The 18,772-nt window shown below is 40.4% G+C and overlaps 1 protein-coding gene across 17 annotated transcripts in view; it reads left to right on the top strand.

Moving 5' to 3' along the window:
• LOC135289113 (ubiquitin-associated protein 2-like) overlaps nt 1-18,772 on the top strand; it is a 196,901-nt gene that overhangs the window by 67,715 nt on the left and 110,414 nt on the right. For 16 of the 17 annotated variants that reach the window (XM_064402459.1, XM_064402470.1, XM_064402467.1 and 13 more), the window contains 3 exons: nt 773-876; nt 11,273-11,325; nt 18,023-18,090. In XM_064402459.1, coding sequence (XP_064258529.1) covers nt 773-876; nt 11,273-11,325; nt 18,023-18,090 — 225 coding nt within the window. The remainder of the gene's footprint in view (nt 1-772; nt 877-11,272; nt 11,326-18,022; nt 18,091-18,772) is intronic. The other variant, XM_064402471.1, reaches the window with a different exon arrangement.

Genomic DNA, 18,772 nt, shown 5'->3' with positions numbered 1-18,772 from the left:
GCCTCAGCTAGCTAAAACTAAGTAAAAGCAGAAAAAAAGAGCTCTGTCCTGCTGTCTGTCCATCTGCAGACAACACAGTCCAGGAACAGGAATGTGGAGGAGTGAGTGCAGTCTGAAAACAAACTGCGCGCTTCTTCCCTCCCCTCTTCACTCTCTGGAAGAGAGTCTTAAAGGTGTAAAACTTATTATTCAGTATAAACAGAACAAGACGATTGGGGATAAAAGCATCATATAGTCAACCCAGTGAAAAGAGGTTTTTCTTCAATTATCCTTTTTCATCTTTTAGCTTCATCTGTGTGTTTTGGCATTGGTGTCAAGAGTACATTCTGAAATAGTCTTACTGATGTTCTGACTCCTGTCCTGCACAGGTCTGGTGCTTTGAAAGGACATGATACTGGTTTCTCATCAGTAAGCCACCTTCTGAGAAATTATCACCTGAGAGAGGCTTATCATTGTGCATATAAACTAATGCTTTATAAGACTGGAGGAGTAGGTATGCTGTTAAGTGCTATTTCAGGAATTGTTGGTTTGGTTCAGTTTCCCTACAGTAATTTTTTTTTCAGTCTCTTCACTTTTTTTTTTCTCCCTTTCTTTTCTCCCTCTTTTATCTGTGTCTGCTCATAGAGGAAAAATTTGAAACTAAAACTATCAAGATCGATTATGTGGAAATCAAGAAGTTAAACCTAATGCAACTTCAGATAAAAATGATGACATCTATGTTCATTGAATGACCCATGTATTCTCTTCCATTTTTAAACTTTTAAAACTCTAGGACATTTAACCCTGCAGACTATATGGAGTCTTCTGCCACTGATGGCTTTGGGACAAAATCAGAGATTTGGGAGACTGGTCAGAATGATGCAGATGATGGAACTGGTAAGATGCTTCAAGAAGTGGAAGGATTGAAATTAAGACCTGTAGCAAATTGCAGTTGAAATAACCATTCTGTTAGTGTTCAATTAACTTCTGAAAATGTGAGTACATTTCACATGACACAGATATTAGTTCTTTTTTATAGCTTAATTGCTACTAATGTGCAGAGCACATGCTGTAGCCTGACTCTCTTTGTTAGAATGAAGGGAAGGCAACTGCAACATTTTTGGTTTAATGCTAACAAACCCTTGAGAGACAAAAGGGATTTGAAGAGTTATCGGAAGAGTCTTGTATGTGAAGAACTGTGTTGAAGGAGAAGCCAATGCCTGAGCATTCTCACACCATTCAAGGAGTCACACACATACCACCTGAGACTTTAACTGCTTAGACCAGAGTCCCTTTGTAGCAGGCAGCTCCAGTGAACCAATGGGTGCCCCTTTCGACTCCTTGCTAACACACATTCACTCTCAGGTGTGCTTCCTCCTTCTTCAGGCTTGACCCTAGGTTTCCCACAGCAGAGTCTCAGGCATCTGATTTTATAAAAATAATTTAAGAGTGGTACAGCAGCAGGTCGACTTGATCTGGGTGCTTCTAGAAAGGGACCCCAAACAAAGAAAACCCTAGACTTTTATGCCCTTGTAGTCTATGCACATGTTCTTCACCCATTCTTCACATACTGATTACTCTGTTGAGTCAGGGATGGGAAGAAAAGACTCCACTCTTCAGAAGGTGAATCAGAAGGCTTTAATGAAAAATAGTGCGTCCTTTTATAATCTGAGTCACTAAGGTGATACTTGATTGGTCTCAAAGTAAAAACCTGTTGGTGAACTATGAATAGCACACTCTGGAGAACCATATCTATAAACAACAGTTACAGAAAGAGAGATAATAATTGTTTTAATTCTTTCTCTGAGCTTTCTCACAGCTTCCCACAGCTTCCCAGGAAAATTCTGGGAGAACTATGTCTCTCTGTTCAGAGGATATGTGATTACCACATACATTCACACACCTCTTGGTCCAATGGTGATTTTTGGTCTGGGGTCTTATAACCCTTTATTGTATTCTTTTTCTGTGTCCACAGACAGGTCACTAACTGTTCTTATCTTGTCAAGTCACAACTTCTGCTGATGGCTGTAGCCTTTTAATCTTCTGGTTTGTACTTCTTGTGCACTAGCTCAGTTGACAGAGCATGGAAAACTGAAGTCTTTGATTCAGAGTAAACACTATGTAGCAACAACTAAAACATCAGTGTATTATCAACATTATTCTCATACTGAATCCAAAACACAGCACTGTACCAGCTACTGAGAAGAAAATTAAGTCTATTCTAGTCAAGAGCATACCTAGGTGAAAGTGAATTTTTTTGCATGTCACATTAACATATATTCTATTTACTTGAAATTCCATGTCCAACCATACACAACAACTGGAAGTGACTGGTCAACAACAGTTAGTAGCATCGGAACAATGAACTTTCTTCTTGCTGATTATCAAAGTTAGATTTTGATCTGTATCTGATTTGCAAAAAGAGAGTTCTTTCATTGGGTTTTCCAAGGTTTGGTAACCCATCCCGTAAAAGTTTATGTCACTGTCATGGTTTAAGGCAAACTTGGGAGAAAACCTCCAAAAGGGGCCCCTCCAGAAAGCAAACCCACACAGCCCCTCCCTTCAACCGGTTCGGGAAGGATTCCTCAGAGAGAAGTGGAAAGAACCTGTTTATTTAACAGGCACAGCACCCCCAGCCCACAAAATGAACAATACCGGATGATAAAACTCTTTCACCACTCTGAAAAAGATGACAAATTCAGCAAGTCTCTCATGGGAGTGGTCACTCTGTTATCAGTCCCTCCGGCACTGGGGATGGCTGCTGCAGGCTACAAGGTGCAAACTCTCGGTGTTTCCCAGGTCCCCATCTGGAGCAGGCTCAAGTGGTTCCAAGAAAGGGAAAGAAAACCAGTCCAGGGAAAATTCGGACTGCCTCGTTAAACTAACTAACAAGCAGAAGCAAGAGCAAAGCAGGAGCAAAGCAGGAGTGAGAGCAAAGCAAAAGCAAGAGCAAAAAGCAAAAGCAACACTATGTACTGCCCCTGTCTCTGTGTCCCGCCAACAGTTGGGGGAGTGAGCAGACTGATAACAAAACAAAACAAAACAAAGCTTCGCTCTTCAGAGCCAGTCTTGAAGGTACAGAACATAATATCCAGCATAAACAGAACAACAACTGGGGATATAAGTATCATAACGTCACCCTAGGACAGTCACATACCTCCCCTTTAGTCTTGTTAACTTTATACCACAGTGGGTCATTCATTGACTTTATACTTAGCCATGCAGTTGTGGTCTTCTGGATTAACAGCACCAAGAGTAGTGAGATGCTGCACTTCATGTCTTTGGTATATAGATTCTTTCCAATGCAGATATTTCTTAGCTGGTTGGTTATTCATTGCTCATTTGACATGAGAATGGTATATCAAATTTTCTTTTCATAAAACTTTAAAAGTAAAATTAGAACACATTAAGACAGTATATGGCCTCTCCTATTTGGGTTCTAATTTGGATTTTTGTGAAAATACCTTAATTAACACTTCCATCTCCAGGTTGTATATTAGGTACCTGTATTTCAGGTGGTGTGGACTAACACAATTGAACATACTTCCTTTTTTCCCTCAAACCCCTTTTGCATATATATAACATTCTAGTTCTAGTACTTTAGAACTTGTGACAAAATGAAAATGTCAATGACCAGCTGGAGTGAATGGGTCTCTACCTGGGAATGGATGAAGAGCCGAACAAGAGTTTATGGGTCAGGATTAAAGGGAGAGGAGGGACAGGTGACATTATAGTGGGGGTCTGCTACAGGCCACCCAACCAGGAAGACCAAACTGATAAGGCCCTCTGCAGACAGGTAGAAGTGGCTTCAAGTTCCCAAGCCCTGGTCATCATGAGGAGTGACTTCTACCACCCCAGTATCTGCTGGAAGGACAACACCACAGCAGGGTACAAGTAATCCAAGAGTTGACAGGAATATGTTGATGACAACTTCCTTCTCCAAGTGATAGAGGAGCCAACAAGGAGAGGTGCTATGTTGGACCTTGTTCTCACCAAAAAGAAGGGGATGGTGGGGGATGTTAAGCTCAAGGGCAGCCTGGGCTGCAGTGACCATGAAATGGTGGAGTTTCAGAACCTTAGAGCAGCAGCAAGGAGGATGCACAACAAGCTCACTGCCCTGGACTTCAGGAGAGCAGACTTTGGTCTCTGGGGATCTGCTTGGTAGAGTCTCATGCGATAAAGCCCTGTAAAGGAGGTTCCAGAGAACTGGTTGATGTTCAAGGATCGCCTCCTCTAAGCTCAGGAGCAATGCATCCTAATGAAGAGGGAATCAAGCGAAAATGCTAGGAGGCCTGCATGGATGAAGAAGGAGCTGCTGGACAAACTTAAACACAAAATGGAAGCCTACAGAGGGTAGAAGCAGGGACATATAGCCTGGGAGGAATATAGATTGTCTGAGCAGCCAGGAATCAGGTTAGGAAAGCTAAAGCTCCAACAGAACTAAACCTGTCCAGGGATGCCAAAGGCAACAAGAAAAGCTTCTGTGGGTAAATTGGTGATAAAAGAAAGACTAGGAAAAATGTGGACCCTCTCTCGAAGGACAGGGGAGACCTGGTTATCCAGGTCATGGAGAGGGCTGAGGTACTCAACAAACTTTTTTGCCTTAGTCTTCACCAGCAGGTGTTCCAGCCACACCACCCTAGTTGCAGAAGGCAAAGGCAGGGAATGAGAATATGAGGAACTGCCTGCTAGAGGAGAAGATCAGGTTTGAGACCATTTAAGGAAGCTGGAGGTGCACAAGTTCATGTGCACTGGAAAAGGGGAAATATAACCTGCATTTATAAGAAGGGAAATAAGGAAGAGCCAGGAGCCTACAGGCTGATCAGTCTCACCTCAGTGCCTGGCAAGATCATGGACCAGATCCTCCCAGAAACTATGCTAAGGCATAAGGAAAATAAGGAGGTGATTGGTGACAGCCAACATAGCTTCACTAAGGGTGAATCGTGCCTGACAAATTTGGTGGCCTTCTATGACAGGGTTTACAGATGTGGTGGATGAGAGAAGAGTGACTGACATAATCTACCTGGACTTGTGCAAAGCATTTGACACTGTCCCGCACAACATCCTTGTCTCTAAACTGGAGAGACATGGATTTGGTGGGTGCACCACGCAGTGCATAAGGAGTTGGCTGGACGGTCGCACTCAAAGAGTTGCAGTCAAGGGCTCAATGTCCAAGTGGAGACTAGTGATGAGTGGTGTTCCTGAGAGACTGGTGTTGGGACGAGTGCTGTTTAACATCTTTGTCAGTGACATGGACGGGAGGATTGAGTGTACCCTCAGCAAGTTTCCTGAAGAGACCAAGCTGTGTGGTGTGGTTGACATGCTGGAAGGAAGGGATGCCATCCAGAGTGACCTTGACAGGTGGGCCTGTGCAAACTTCATGTAGATCAACAAGTCTAAGTGCAAGGTCCTGCGCTTGGGCCAGGGAAATCCCAAGCACAAATACATGGTGGGTGGAGAATTGACTGAGAGCAGCCCTAGGGAATTGTTAGGTGAAAAAATGAGTAGTTGTTATAGTCCCGGTTTGGATTATTTGCTGCCCAGGGGTTTCTGTCAACTCTTGCCTTTTAAGCCAATTCAGCATCCTTATTATTTATGTTATCTTTTATCGGGTTGGAATCATTTTGTCAGCAACACCTCGCTATCTCCCTAGCTTGGATTGTATCCAGTGCATATATTGGAAAATAGTTGAGTAAATTTCTCAGCATCATTCCTTGGTCTCGGCATTTTACTTCCCACATAAAGCCAAGTCACCAGGATTCCAAGGTGGTTTAGTAAATATTTGCAATACAGGTGGTGCTCCAACCACAGCTCTCTGTTGCATGGCAGCAGGATTAGGCAAGACACTAGAAAGCATAGGATAGAGTCTGGCAGCCAGCAGAGCAATTATCTGAGGCTTGCCTAGGCCAGTAAGCTCAGCTACTGCAAGCGTTACCTTTGGTGATGCCTCTTTCATCTCGCACCTGACTTGGGTGTTTTTTCTCTCACATCCAACCATCCCAAATGTACCAGTAATCCATTTGTCCTGGGAACCTATCCTTTAGTCTATGTTGCAGAAAGGTAAGTCTGTGCTGATCAAAGGTCCCTTGCAGTGGCCACTGTTCTGCCAGGGTTCCATCTCTAGTTGTAAATGGCCAGTCTTCTCAATATAAAATATGTGTGTACTTATTTTTGATAATTTGCTGTACCAAAATTCTTTTCCAGTTTTGTAGTACTTTGATCAAGGGGCACCCTTTTTTTTGTGTCAGGTATATTTCCCATCACTTATTTATCCTTGTGTGCTTTACTCTGATCAGGCCAAGCACCAGCCCTGTCTCCTTGTGCAGTTTACACTGATCAGGCCACACACCTCTCTCTGTTTCCAATAAGTCTACTAATGGAATTTTAATACACACCTACTCTTGGGTGCACTTCCTTCTTTTTCAGGCTCAACCCTAGGTTTTCCACAGCAGTCTCAGGTTCTGGATTTAATAAAAATAAGTAGTTTAATAGAGTGGTATAGCAGCAGGTCAGCTGGAGCTGGTTGTCTCTGAGTAGGCACCCAGAACAAAGAAATCTCTGGGCTTCTATACCTTCAAAACACAGTACTGCACCAGCTACTAGGAAAATTACTGAGAAAGTGAACTCTGTTCTAGCCAAAAGCATATCTATGGTGAAAATACAGCTTGCAGCCTAAGGCTTCAGCAAATACAGCTACTCATGGTAAGCAAGTAAAGCTAAGCAAACGGCATACTAAATCACACAATATTATAACTCTTAAATTACTCGTTCTTATTTAAAACTTACTTATTAAGCTAAACAACTAATATCTCACATAAGTCCTACTAAAAGTGATTGGTCCATGGGCATTGAACAGTAGGGTATGAATATTTAAGTTGAAAAAGAGAAAACATTTACAAATATGAATTCACTCAGTGACACTGAGATGGCTTTGGCAGCCCCCCCATATAATATAAGAATGTGAGTCTCTAGGATAGAGGAGAATTCTAAGATCTGCTACCTTTGAAGAGAATTATTAATTAAAGCATGAGTAGGCAATTGAATGAAAGCCAAAAGAGTAATTGGCTTGTCTGAAGATAGAAGCAGCTGTGTGTTTCTGTATGAAGTTTCAAATGTGGAGTACACACTCCTGGCTAAAGACAAGAGATGGGCCTAGTTTGGAAAGGAACTGCTTAACAGGGATCTCGTGGCAATTCAGAAATGAAGAATGTGACCTGCTGTCACCATTGAGTCAGGAACAGGAATGAAGGCAACACAACTCCATGCATTTTCAGAAGGCATAAAAGCTCACTTTATTACAAAACTTCATATTTTTATAAGCAACATCGTTCACCCAGAACCTGATTGGGTCTTAATAACACCTGTCACCCCATTGGTTAATTAGGAACAACACCATCTTTCCATAAACATCACTTAGAACACATTCCACATGTTCACAAACACCAGCTGCAGAGGCCAAGATAAGAATTGTTTTAATTCTTTTCTCTGAGCTTCTCACAATTTCCCCAGGATGATGCCTGGGAAACTATCTGTTTCTCTCTGAGAACGTCCACAACCTGCTTGTCTGTGATTGGTAAAACAGGATACCTTTCTGCTTCCTGTATTCTGTTACAGGAGATAAAGACACAGGAAACCCTGTGTCAGGATGGAGAAATTTATCTATGTTATTGTCTACACTTGGGAACCATCGAGTAGTATGAGAATTTTTTTAACCCCAGCAAAGGGTAACTTCTGATCTCTTTACTGCTGAAGCTTACTCAGATGATTTTTCATCAACCTGTGTCAAGTGTGGAAGAAGACTGGAGGCCAGAGTGTGCTCTGTTGGGCTCTGCTGTGAGCTGTGAGCCTTTTGAGATGCAGCTTTCTAAACTTCATCTAAGGCAGTTTCCACTTAACCAGAGAAGACAATAACAGGCTCAGAGTTTAGGAAGGCCTATGATGCAGCTCTTTTGTCACTCTGAGTCCCTTCTAGTCCAGTGTGGGAGAGTGGCCTTGAGTATATTAATGGCTGCTGAAAGGGAGCACTGGCCAAATTATGGCATCTTTTCTAGGAATTACTTTTAAAATTACTTGGTGCTATAGTGCAAACAGAAACATCTTTTACTTTCACTGATGTTAATTTTTCAAAGAAGTTTAACAGATAAGTTAGAAGAATGCCTAATGACTTGTAAATTCCACCTAGGAATACTGATAATGTTGTTTGCTATATGGTAGCAGAGGACAAAGTATCTTGTCGCAAGTATTGAAGAAGCAATAAGGTTAGCTAAAGAAAGAAGATCGAGAAGAAAGGCATGAGGAGACTGGACCAGAGGTAGAAGATTCACTGATTAGTTATTAATGAATGCAACTGTAAGGCTTATACGTGACTAACTTGTGTTTCACTTCCTAAGTGAGCTCAAATGTTTTATGACCCTCTCTGTTAACTCAAGGTAGCCTTCATGTGTGTTCCCTATGGCAAACTCTGTTCCTTCTTGTAGGCATCTCCTCAGTTTTCAGTAATGGAAGAATTATGCCTAGGAATAAGAGTATCTTGGTGTTGGTAAACAGATCCCAGTAAAAGTACAAATGTGTCTACATGAGGGGTGTGCTACTGAGAAAATAGATTAGTGGGAATCCAAAATGACATGTGGAACTTCTGTTTGGATGCCAAGTTCATTGTTGCTGTTAGGCTGTGCATATGTCACTGAGAACTGCTCTGAACTTCAGTAACACAATTTGAGGTATGTATGAAAAGTTGGGGAACGTGGTACAGAGAAAGTGTGAGAAGGCATTTGGGAATTTTCCGTCCTTGTCAGATTAGTGGTTCTTAGGGGTATGAATGAGTGAGTGTCAGTGTGAGGAGTTCCTGCATAATAATTTGGTTGGTGGAAATTGAAAGTAAACTAGTTAAGTGTGAATGTTCTTTTGGGGTGCTAAGTACCTTTTTTTACTGCTCATCTTAATTTACTTTCAGGCAAAGGGAAAAGGTACCATAACTGACAAAACAAAAATGTCTCTTGTGACATCCCACCCTTAAGGGAAAGGGAGCACCCAAGATTTGTAAATGTTCGTGGTTGAAAGGAATAACAAAAATGAGGTCTGCAAAAGCTTAGAGAGATTTATTTGTAAATTACACATTTGGCTTGAAATTGGTGTGTTAATCCCTGATCTTTTATATAAGCACACAGCAGTGGGTTTTGGATAAAGGAGTAGGGTAAAAGGGAAGAGAGAGAGAGAGATGAATTAGAGGGGGGAGAAAACAGAAATCACCAGTCACCCTGGGCCTTGTGGGGGTGCCTTTTTATAGATAAGTTTTCCCCATCCTGGAGATAAGTTTCTTGTTTCTATGCAAATCAGTTGTCATGCACAGTCTCTTCTAGACCTTTCTGGAAATGGATCAGGTGGCTTCTGGGGGTCTTTGATGGTGTTGAATCCCCCATCCCCCACCCTATCCATGGCCTCTTCTCAATCTCATTCCTGTGCTTGTGCTGGACTGTGTTGGGCTTATCTCCAGGACCTAGAACAAGGATGTTTGTCCCAGAAAATTGTTGCCCTACCTCCATATGGCCCCTTTTTCCAGACACATCCTGTTCCTTCTCACAGTGTGTTATTACCAACAACCCTTGGTTGGTTCCACAGACATCCAGCTAATGGCGTTTGAGGAACACACATTAGCCCCTTATCTTCCATGCTTCTCTCTATATATGACCATAAGGAGAATGTTTTGTTTGTGTTTCTTCTTTAGACAAGCTGTAGGAATGTCAGAAATAAGTCCCTGAGCTAAAAAGACTTCTCAAAAAAGAGTAGGCTTTAAAATTGAATTATTTAGTTTTGTCCAAGTGGGAAACAATTTCAGCCTTGTGATGGAAAGCATCTTGAGGGTTATTAGAGGATGCTGCAGCTGAGGTAATAGTTTTAAAATAGAAGAAAGTGCTGGGAAGGGAGATGGAAATAGAGGTAGGGGGAAGGAGTGGCAGACATGATGTGGGACTGGAAGCAGGTTGTACAAATTTGAGCTTTTGATTTTGCTTATTAATCACAAGTATTAGTTTTCAATTTTTTTTCCCTTAACTTACAGTGCTGTCATGTTAGTTACAAAACAACAGACTCGGTAATAATTATGTTACGAATGTGGAGTTACTAAAGATGTGAATGAGGGCAATGTTTATGTATGGAAACCCATATAGCCTGCAGTGGGCTTGCAAAGGATTTCGGATAAGTATATACAGAGAGAGGAAGGGCAGGTTGTAAATCCCTGTCTTTATTCCTTATTATTCAGTCTTATTTCTTCTTTAATCTTAAAATAATAAAAAAATTAGCACATACTGGCTATATGGAGAATTAGTATCTTACATATGGAGTTACATTGAAAAGGAGGTTACCGGGCAACTACCTGGAGGAACAAAACCAATTTTGCATATTAAAATGTTTTCTAAAGACATCATGCAAATATAAACTCTGTGAAGTTTTGAGTATTTACTAGCTATTTCCTCTTTAAGCTAGTGCTGGGAAATTATCAACATTAACATTTTCAACTAAAAATAATTACACTATTTGTTTCCAAAATGTACTTGCCCCCATACCTTCTATGAAAGCATTCTAGCACCTCTTGTCCTGAATTGTTGCAGGTGCCAGAGGAATTGCTGTGTGCTGTCCTCCAGTATTTGCCAAAAAACTGCGACAAGTTATGGGACAAAGTGTTTTGCAGCTACAGTGGAAGCTATTGACTCTTCTGCTACCATTATATCAATTATATGTTTTAAAAGAAAGTTGCTCTCTCATGGGAAAGTATTTGGCTTATTTTGCTCCTAGGAGAGAGTTGAGACATTGGAAAGGAGCTTCCAGAGCTGTAGTTTACATCTTGAATTTGAGTATGTTGCCAGTAGGATTATGGATGGTAGAGGAGGTGTTGTGGTCATGTTTTGTTCAAGCTCTGTATGAATTTGTGCATGAAACTGGGAGATCCCATGGGAGGGTTGAGTAACCTCTCACTGTCATAGGAGGAGGAAGTTCTTCCAATGTTTGTAGTTAATCACTGGGTAGAGACATGCGTTCGTGCAAAGTATGTCTGGTACCATAGTGGCTAAGAAAAACCTGAAATTAAAAATTAAATGAGAAAATAAATAAACCCACTTCCCAAAACTGTAAATCTGCAAAACAGTTTTCTAGAGCTTCCCATGTTTCCAACCACTATCTCCTTGCTTTGTGTTCCACAAATAATGAAAACAGGATTGCTTATAAAGCAGAATGGTTAAAATATGACATTATGCTTTTAGCTTGTAACTGTTTTCTTTCCTTCCTCTAATTCCAATAGGAGCATGGAAAAACTCAGTAGAAGAATGGACTGCAGAAGATTGGAATGAAGATGTAAGTGTGCCTTGTTAGGTAGACCAATTGATTATTTACCCTTTTCAGAGTTTCTGTGTTGTCTTCAAAAACTAAATTTTTGAAGTAATACTTTGTATGCAGGCAGTGATATTTCTTATTGTGGTCTTTTTGCTGCAATTCCTGTTTAAAATATATTTATATAAGCTTTTTTTAGAATGCAATTGAATCAAGAAATATTAATTTATTTTTTCTTGGTGGACAATACATAGATAATAAAATTTTAAGTCCTATCCCAAATTATTTATTTGTGAATTATAATTCTGCACTGCTCAATGCTGGTGGGTGTTAACCACATACTTCCCCCTATTATTTAAGAATTTAAAACCATATGTAGTGGGTTTGGTTCGTTAATTTAAGATTTCTCTAATTTTAAGATTTCCTGATCTAATTTACTAAAGAATATGGTATGTTTTGGTGTTGGTCAATTACTAATGTACTCACTTCTTGTTGTGAGATAGGATTAGGAGAAAAGCAAAGCAGGCTTAAAACTTTAAAAGGGTATAAAGAAAATTTTATTAACAGTAATTAAACAAAAAAAAAGTAGTAAGAAGTAAGACAAACTTTTCCTAACACTTCTCCTCCCCCTATAACGTTTTCTTTTCCTCTGATAATGTAAAGAAACAAAACATAAAATTTCTAGTTAGTTTACTACTTTTAAAATAGTTTTTCTTCAGTTCACTTAGGGAGACACGTTCCTCTTGTTAATGTTATGGAGACTTCTCCAGAAGAGGAAAAACAGTTCTTTTGTGGTTGTCAATTTGGTTCACGAATAGTAGCTGCCCAGGGGAAATCTGCTATCGGGAACCCCTTCTCATTTTCCACAACCCTTCCCACAGCTTGTTTATGTGCTATGTTGACTTATGAGGTATTGGTTTAAAGATGAGCTGGTTAAAGGTAAAAGTTCTCATTATTTCTAAAATCATCTTCATTCCTGGGGACAGAGATCTTCTCCTGGGGGTACAGGACTACTCTTCTCTCTTTTTCTGTTCAAACTTCTCATGGGATCATAGTTACTTTAATATCTGCTTATTTTAGTATGGAGGTTTTTGCTTTATATCAATTTGAACCCTTCATCTCCCCATAGTTTCATGTGTTATAGGGAAAAGAATCTTTTTTCCATAGCTTGTAAGAAGATTTCAGTTTTAAAATTAAGACATCTCATCCCTCCCATCTGGGACTTAACTTCTTCACTGACTGTGATGTTTTCATGTTGTTCTACATTCTTGCATCTTGTTCCTTTCTCTCACTCGAGGGAGGATTAAAGTATTGAAAGAGTTAACATGTCACCTGGGCTCTTCAAATGGTCACTTGACCTGCAGGTAACTTGTGATGGGAGCTGCGGCTGGGGCTATGTCAGGATCGACTTTATGGTTGGTTTTTTGTTTTCTCTGCGTTTAATTCTAGTCGCAGGGCCACTCTGCGTGGCTGTAGGGTTGCCTCTGGTCTCAGCCGCGCTCGGGGGAGGGGATCTGATGGTAAGATCTTAACAGCTGCGGCCAGCCCTGCTCCGGCCAGGGTTCCGCAGCCTCCCCCCCCTTTCTGCCTGGCAGCTGCTAGGGCCAGCCCGCTCAGAATGGGGCTCGAAGTCCCCCGGAGCCCCCAGAGAGGGGCCCGGCCCCCCACGGTAGAGCCTGCCCGGCTCGGCCCGGGATGGGGCCCAGTGGGCTTCCCGGGCCCAGCCATGATGGGACCCAGCGGGCCGGGGCGTGTTACTTTCATGCCCGCCAGTGCCGGGGTCGGCTGTCACTTGTCTCTGCCCCAGCACGGGAAAAGGTGGTTCTGGGCAGGCCGCGCTTTCGAAGAAGGAGTCTGGACTCTTGCTTTTGGTCTTCAGTTGAGTTTATTGTTCCTTATCTACAAAGTTTTTCTGTCTGTCCAGCCGAGGTCTTATCAGCAAGACAGCCAAGGGCACTCTCCCCCGCCCACGGGGCGGTTGTCTCTTTTATAGTAAAAACTACGTATAAGATTTTTACCTTCAATTTCCAATACTTTTCGCCCTTGTTGGCAAGTGTACCTTCACCATGAACCAATCCACACATGCCAACATCATCCTGAACATGGATGCCAAGGAGAAGAAAGAAGAAGGACAGGGCACGCCCAAATCCCTCCATCTTAGAACCCCTGACCCCCATGTACAGAATTTCAAACCCCCCTGTACAACATACAAAACCCCCCTGTACAGTGCTCCAAAAATTTTTCCCTTCACCCTGTGATTGCTACTACTATGCTACTTAAACTTTTGTAACCTGTAATTCTTTATATAAGGTTGGCAATTTGCTCCATGAATTAAGATCGAATTTCCAGGTGTCTTTGGCTTCCTGCCAGGGCTTTGAGACATCCAGGGCATCCAGAGAGATGTCCTGGGTTCCGACAAGCCAGGAAAGAAAGAGGAAGTTCCTGGGTTTTTTCGTCTTTAACATATGTCTTTCACAGAGGCGTGTTCAGCTCTTCAGTGCTTCAATAGACTGTTAGTTACACAAAAAGCTTTTACATCACTTTCTTAAATTCCTCCCATGTCAAAACTATAACACCATATTATTACAAGACTTTTATACAATTAAGTGCTGAAGTTTACTATCAACTTTAGACTCCTCATTTGATGTTTTTGTTTTAAATCTGCATAATTGTTCCACTTAGTCCATTTCATGTTCATAATCTTAAAAAAGGAGCTAGTAATATGCTGAAGTTGGCACTTAATTGCTTCATTCCTGTTGTTTCATCATGATGTGTTGTGTAAAGTACTTAGAAGAATTTGGGTTCTCATTCTTTAACAGGCAGGAGATGTCTTCACGTCTGCAATATATTTGGCATTTGTGATCATCATGCATGAAATTCACATTTATGATTTTAAGTTTTCAGCTATTATATTAAAGCTTAAGTAGTTCAGAAAACAAACTAGATAGCAAGAAACATGGAAAGGAAAACTTAGCTTTTAAGAAGTCTTTCATCTTTTATATGAACATCCATTATTTCAAGTTTATTTTCAGAAGAGATTGTCTTCAAAGTCATCCCTTTTGCCTCCTCCTCTAGGGGGGCATGTCAGCGTTGATTCTGAAATACTGCATCCAATTATTCATTGCTTTTACAAAAAAAACATGTGGAAAATAGCTGAAAATATTTACTGATAGTATTGGTGTTTGAGAGTGAGATTTTTAGTTTACTTAATCTGAAAAGGTTACTTTATTAGCATATAATGGGTTCTTGTTTTAGTCAAGCAGAAAATAGCATAATGTGAACCTGTGGCTGGAAAATGGATCCATGCATTTAAATGTATTATAAACAATTCTAGCAGCATGACTAATGATTGAAACAACCAAGGAAGCTGATGTATTTGCTGTCTGCAGGTAAAGACCAGGCATTTTTTTAAAGAATATTTTTGTTTAAATGTGGTGTTCCCTAGTCAAGTACAAGTTAGGTGCAGGTGAGTGAAATTTCATGTTGTTTGGCCTGAGAACAATTTGATTTCTGTGATTTAATTACTAGACAGGACTGGTTATTATCTTTAGTAATGAGTATTGAGCAAGTATATGTTATTGCAGGCCCCCAGCCAGGTAATAATTAGCATTAACTCCATGATTCTCAGAAGGCTGATCTATCACTTTATTATACTATACTAATTAGGAAACCCATGGCCCTTACAGACAGTCATGATACAGGTGGACCCAATTGGTCCTTCAATCTAAACACCATCACCAGTGGCCAATTAAGAAACCACTCTTTGGTAAACAAATCTCCATAAGACATTCCACATGTTCACAACAACAGGTGCAGCAAGTGAATATAAGAATTGTTTATCATTATTTTCTTTGATCTTCTCACAGCCTTCCCCAGGACAATGTCTGGGAAAGTTGTGCATTGCTCTGTGGCCAAAGAGCTGCTGCCACAAGTATAGTATGTTGTCAGTATGCTATTAAATAGAGGAAACTCCTTGCCATGAAAATTGGAGGTTGTATGGACAATGGACTAGACAAATATTGAGGTACTGTAGATGGCTCTGGGGTTTCCTCTTAAAATTGTGATTATATTCTTCTGGCTAAATAAAATTAAGTTTAAGTACAGAAACTATCAGAAGGGAAGACATAGAATACCTACTAATTGCTGGGAAGTGATTGAAGTCAAATATTTTGTATGTAATATTGTTAGGTTTCATTTTTATTTGAAACAATGGCAACACTTGAAAAAAAAATTAGTGGGAGTGTTTCCTTTACCAGGAAGCAGCACAAGAACTTGTTTTAATTTCTTTAACTTCAGCACATCATGTGAAAACACAGATAAGGTTTTGTTATTTCTGATTTGTTGCTGTTGAGTTTTTATGAGTATGCCAGAGTATATTTTCTCGTGGTCCTCATTTATCAACTGTCCATAGGACCTGGTAGCTTAGTTGTTAAATATATTCTATGTCTGGTGATTGGAGAATGATTTTTATCCTAGAAACAGGAGATTAAAAGCACAGACATCACTGCAGATGGAGGAAATACCCTTGTGGGGCCACTGCTTGTGAATGGTTCACAACTGTTCATTCAGTCCTGGGAAAATGCCAGAGCCTCAGTGAAAGATTTGTGATTGTAGTGTACAGTGAGCGTAAATAACTTTGTTAGGAGCTGATATTACTTCTAAGAAGTACTAAATGCATCTGTGTAATAAAGCTTTTCAGCTGCTGCTGCACAAAGTATGTGTTTGGACAAACGCTGTAATCCCAGCAGACTTTTGAATTAGGTGGTTGGAGCTTGTGGCAGTGAGTTTGCTGCAGGGTGTAGTGTAAACTTCAATGTAGCCAAGCTTGTAGCTGGACATGTCTTATTTGCATGCTGGTTCACTTGAGAACATTTCCTCTCTCGTGTCAAGCATGCTTTTGCATTACCACAAACATCCTCAGGCTCCTCGATTTGTTTAGTTTTCAGGATTCATCAGTGTTTTGGCCATGGTTTGTCTTATCCTGGGTATTGTGAGCATAAGAAACTTTTGACATTACAAAGAATTTGCTATTTAACCAAGAGATTGCAAACCATAAGCTGCTGCATGGGACATTAGCTGACCTCCTTGTGCCATATAATGCAGGAGTCTCATAACACCACAGAAAGTACTGTACACGTTGTTATAAAATAACACGTATGGTGGGGAAAGAGCTGAGTAATAGAGAAACAGCCTTTTAAATTGGAAATATGCTTGAGCTGAATCTTCTTTGTTTTGGTCAGTACATAGAGTTGCAGGCTGGCAGCATTATGCTTGGGACAGAGTTGTATTCCAGAAAGGTGGTATTAAAATATGTTATATTAGCAGGAAGGGAAGGAAATTAAGGGAGGAATTGTGGTGGTACTAATTTTTTCATGACCCAGTGTAGTGCTAGGGGAGAGCACATGAAACATTTGAACTTTGCCTCTGAGTAGTAAGTGATTTGCTCCTAGTCAGACCTTCTGCATCCTACTTAAATCAAATGTTTCATAGAAGAATCTCAGATGACCATGTACAGGGACATACATGCTTTCAGTAGAGGTGCCTGTGGGATGGCAGATGATACTGCCTCATATCTGTGATGTCCTTTAAACTGGGCTGCTAGCAATTAAAAATGCATAATTTCCTGGAAGAGCTACATTCAAATGTCACATTCTAAAGGGATTCTTTGTGCATGTTTGAATAGGTCAGTTATTCTTTAATCTAAATACACAGCTATGCCAAAGTAGTTAAGGGTGATTTTGTGCAAATTTAATTGAAAATATAACCATTATACAGTCATATCTCTGCCTTGTTAAACCAAACCAGTACTGGCTTAACACTTATTGTGGTTTGCAAGTATTCCTGTCAATAGAAATTAATTAGCTATAGGAAGTTGTAGTTGTTTAACCACTATTTTTCTAAAAAGAAAAGCTATTAAAAAATCCCAAACAAGAAACAATCAACCCCCCTACAAACCAAAATCACCCCCTTTCCCCCAAATGCCAGCCAACCAGCTCCCCCTCCCCAGCTACCTGTGCAAGTATCTATCTTTATTCGAACAGCATGGTGGAAGCAATAGTTTTCTGCTGTGGATGGTTTGACTTGTTATACTAGTATAAGCAGTTGCACAGTTCTCCCTTCATGGTTTTCAAACTCGTGCTTGCAGAGCAATCTGTTTAAGATGGTTTTGCCACTCCTAGAAGTGCCAAGAAGGAACCACGAATGCTCGTTCACTCTACATACCTGAGTGCAAACCTGCTTCCACTGATGATGTAAGCTGAAATGTAAAACAGAGATAAATTAAATGAGTGGGAACAGTGCAATGTGTTAGACTTCTGCAATGAGATTTATCAGAGCTGCTCTATGGAGTCCTAAATTATGTCTGCACACTGATATATCAGCTGTTGCATTAATTACTTTCTACTGGTATAGTTTTCAGTTAAACTATTTCCCAAACTGATGTATGTTTATATACATTAGTATACCATTCAGTGTTCAGTAGATCAAATTTCCTAACACTTTCATTAAATTGGTACTTGATTCTGTGGAGAAGACTTTGCTGAAGTTCAACTACATGTTTTTGTCTTTTTAAGCAGAGCTGCAGCATAACTGGTTGTAATGATAGTTTGACTTGACTTATCTTAAAAGTGCGTGACCAAGATGGAATTTCTGAAGATGTCACAGTACTGATGTGAGCATGTGTATGATTAAAATAACTCTCCCCCCTGCACACTTTTTTCAGCTTTCTGAAACAAAAGTCTTCACTGCTTCCTCTGTTCCAGCTGAGAATCATGTGACTCCTAGGCAAAGGTAAAATCTTCTTCCATAGTTTCCCTATACCTTAAAAACTTTCTGCTTGTTGAAGCAATGCTAGCTTGCACATATAAAATGTTGACTAAAACACAGGGCAGCCTTGGCCAGAGATTGGTCAAGCTAGTTTCAAAATTATGAAAGTCTTGGTTTTGTGGGTTCCTGTGTTGCCTATTATTGACTACAGAAGTGGAGCCAAACTTAGAAAATCCATGAACATAATACTGACTTCTGCACAACAACTGCTTACTGGCAGGAACAAAAATAGCTGGTAAGAAAACTGTGCTGCTGTTGTTGAAAAGGAAGCTCTGGCTTTGCTGTCCAGAAAATGAAAACCCTGCCCCTGTAGATGTAGAAAGTGTTCAGAATATAGTGCTCTGACAAATATGTTGACAGAAAAGCTTGTGTTGCTTACCAGGAAAATCATCTTTTTGCCATCACTATTACTTGCCTTAACTGATTATAGAGTTCAGATAGAGAATGGAAAATATGGCAGTTGCTGCTTTTGCTTGTCTTTGTCTTCACCAAATGCCTGGCCAATTATGTGGAATCAGCTGCCTGCATCAGCCTCACAGAGCAGGTTAAGGTTGTATGATGAAGACTTCTGTAGTTGGATAGCATGAAATCTGAAAACTAGATGGCCTAATGGTCTCAAACATCCTGATACAGCTGTACTGCTATA

This window comes from Passer domesticus, chromosome W, assembly GCF_036417665.1.
Source record: "Passer domesticus isolate bPasDom1 chromosome W, bPasDom1.hap1, whole genome shotgun sequence".
Lineage (NCBI taxonomy): Eukaryota > Metazoa > Chordata > Aves > Passeriformes > Passeridae > Passer > Passer domesticus.
This window is presented reverse-complemented; position numbering and strand designations above follow the sequence as displayed.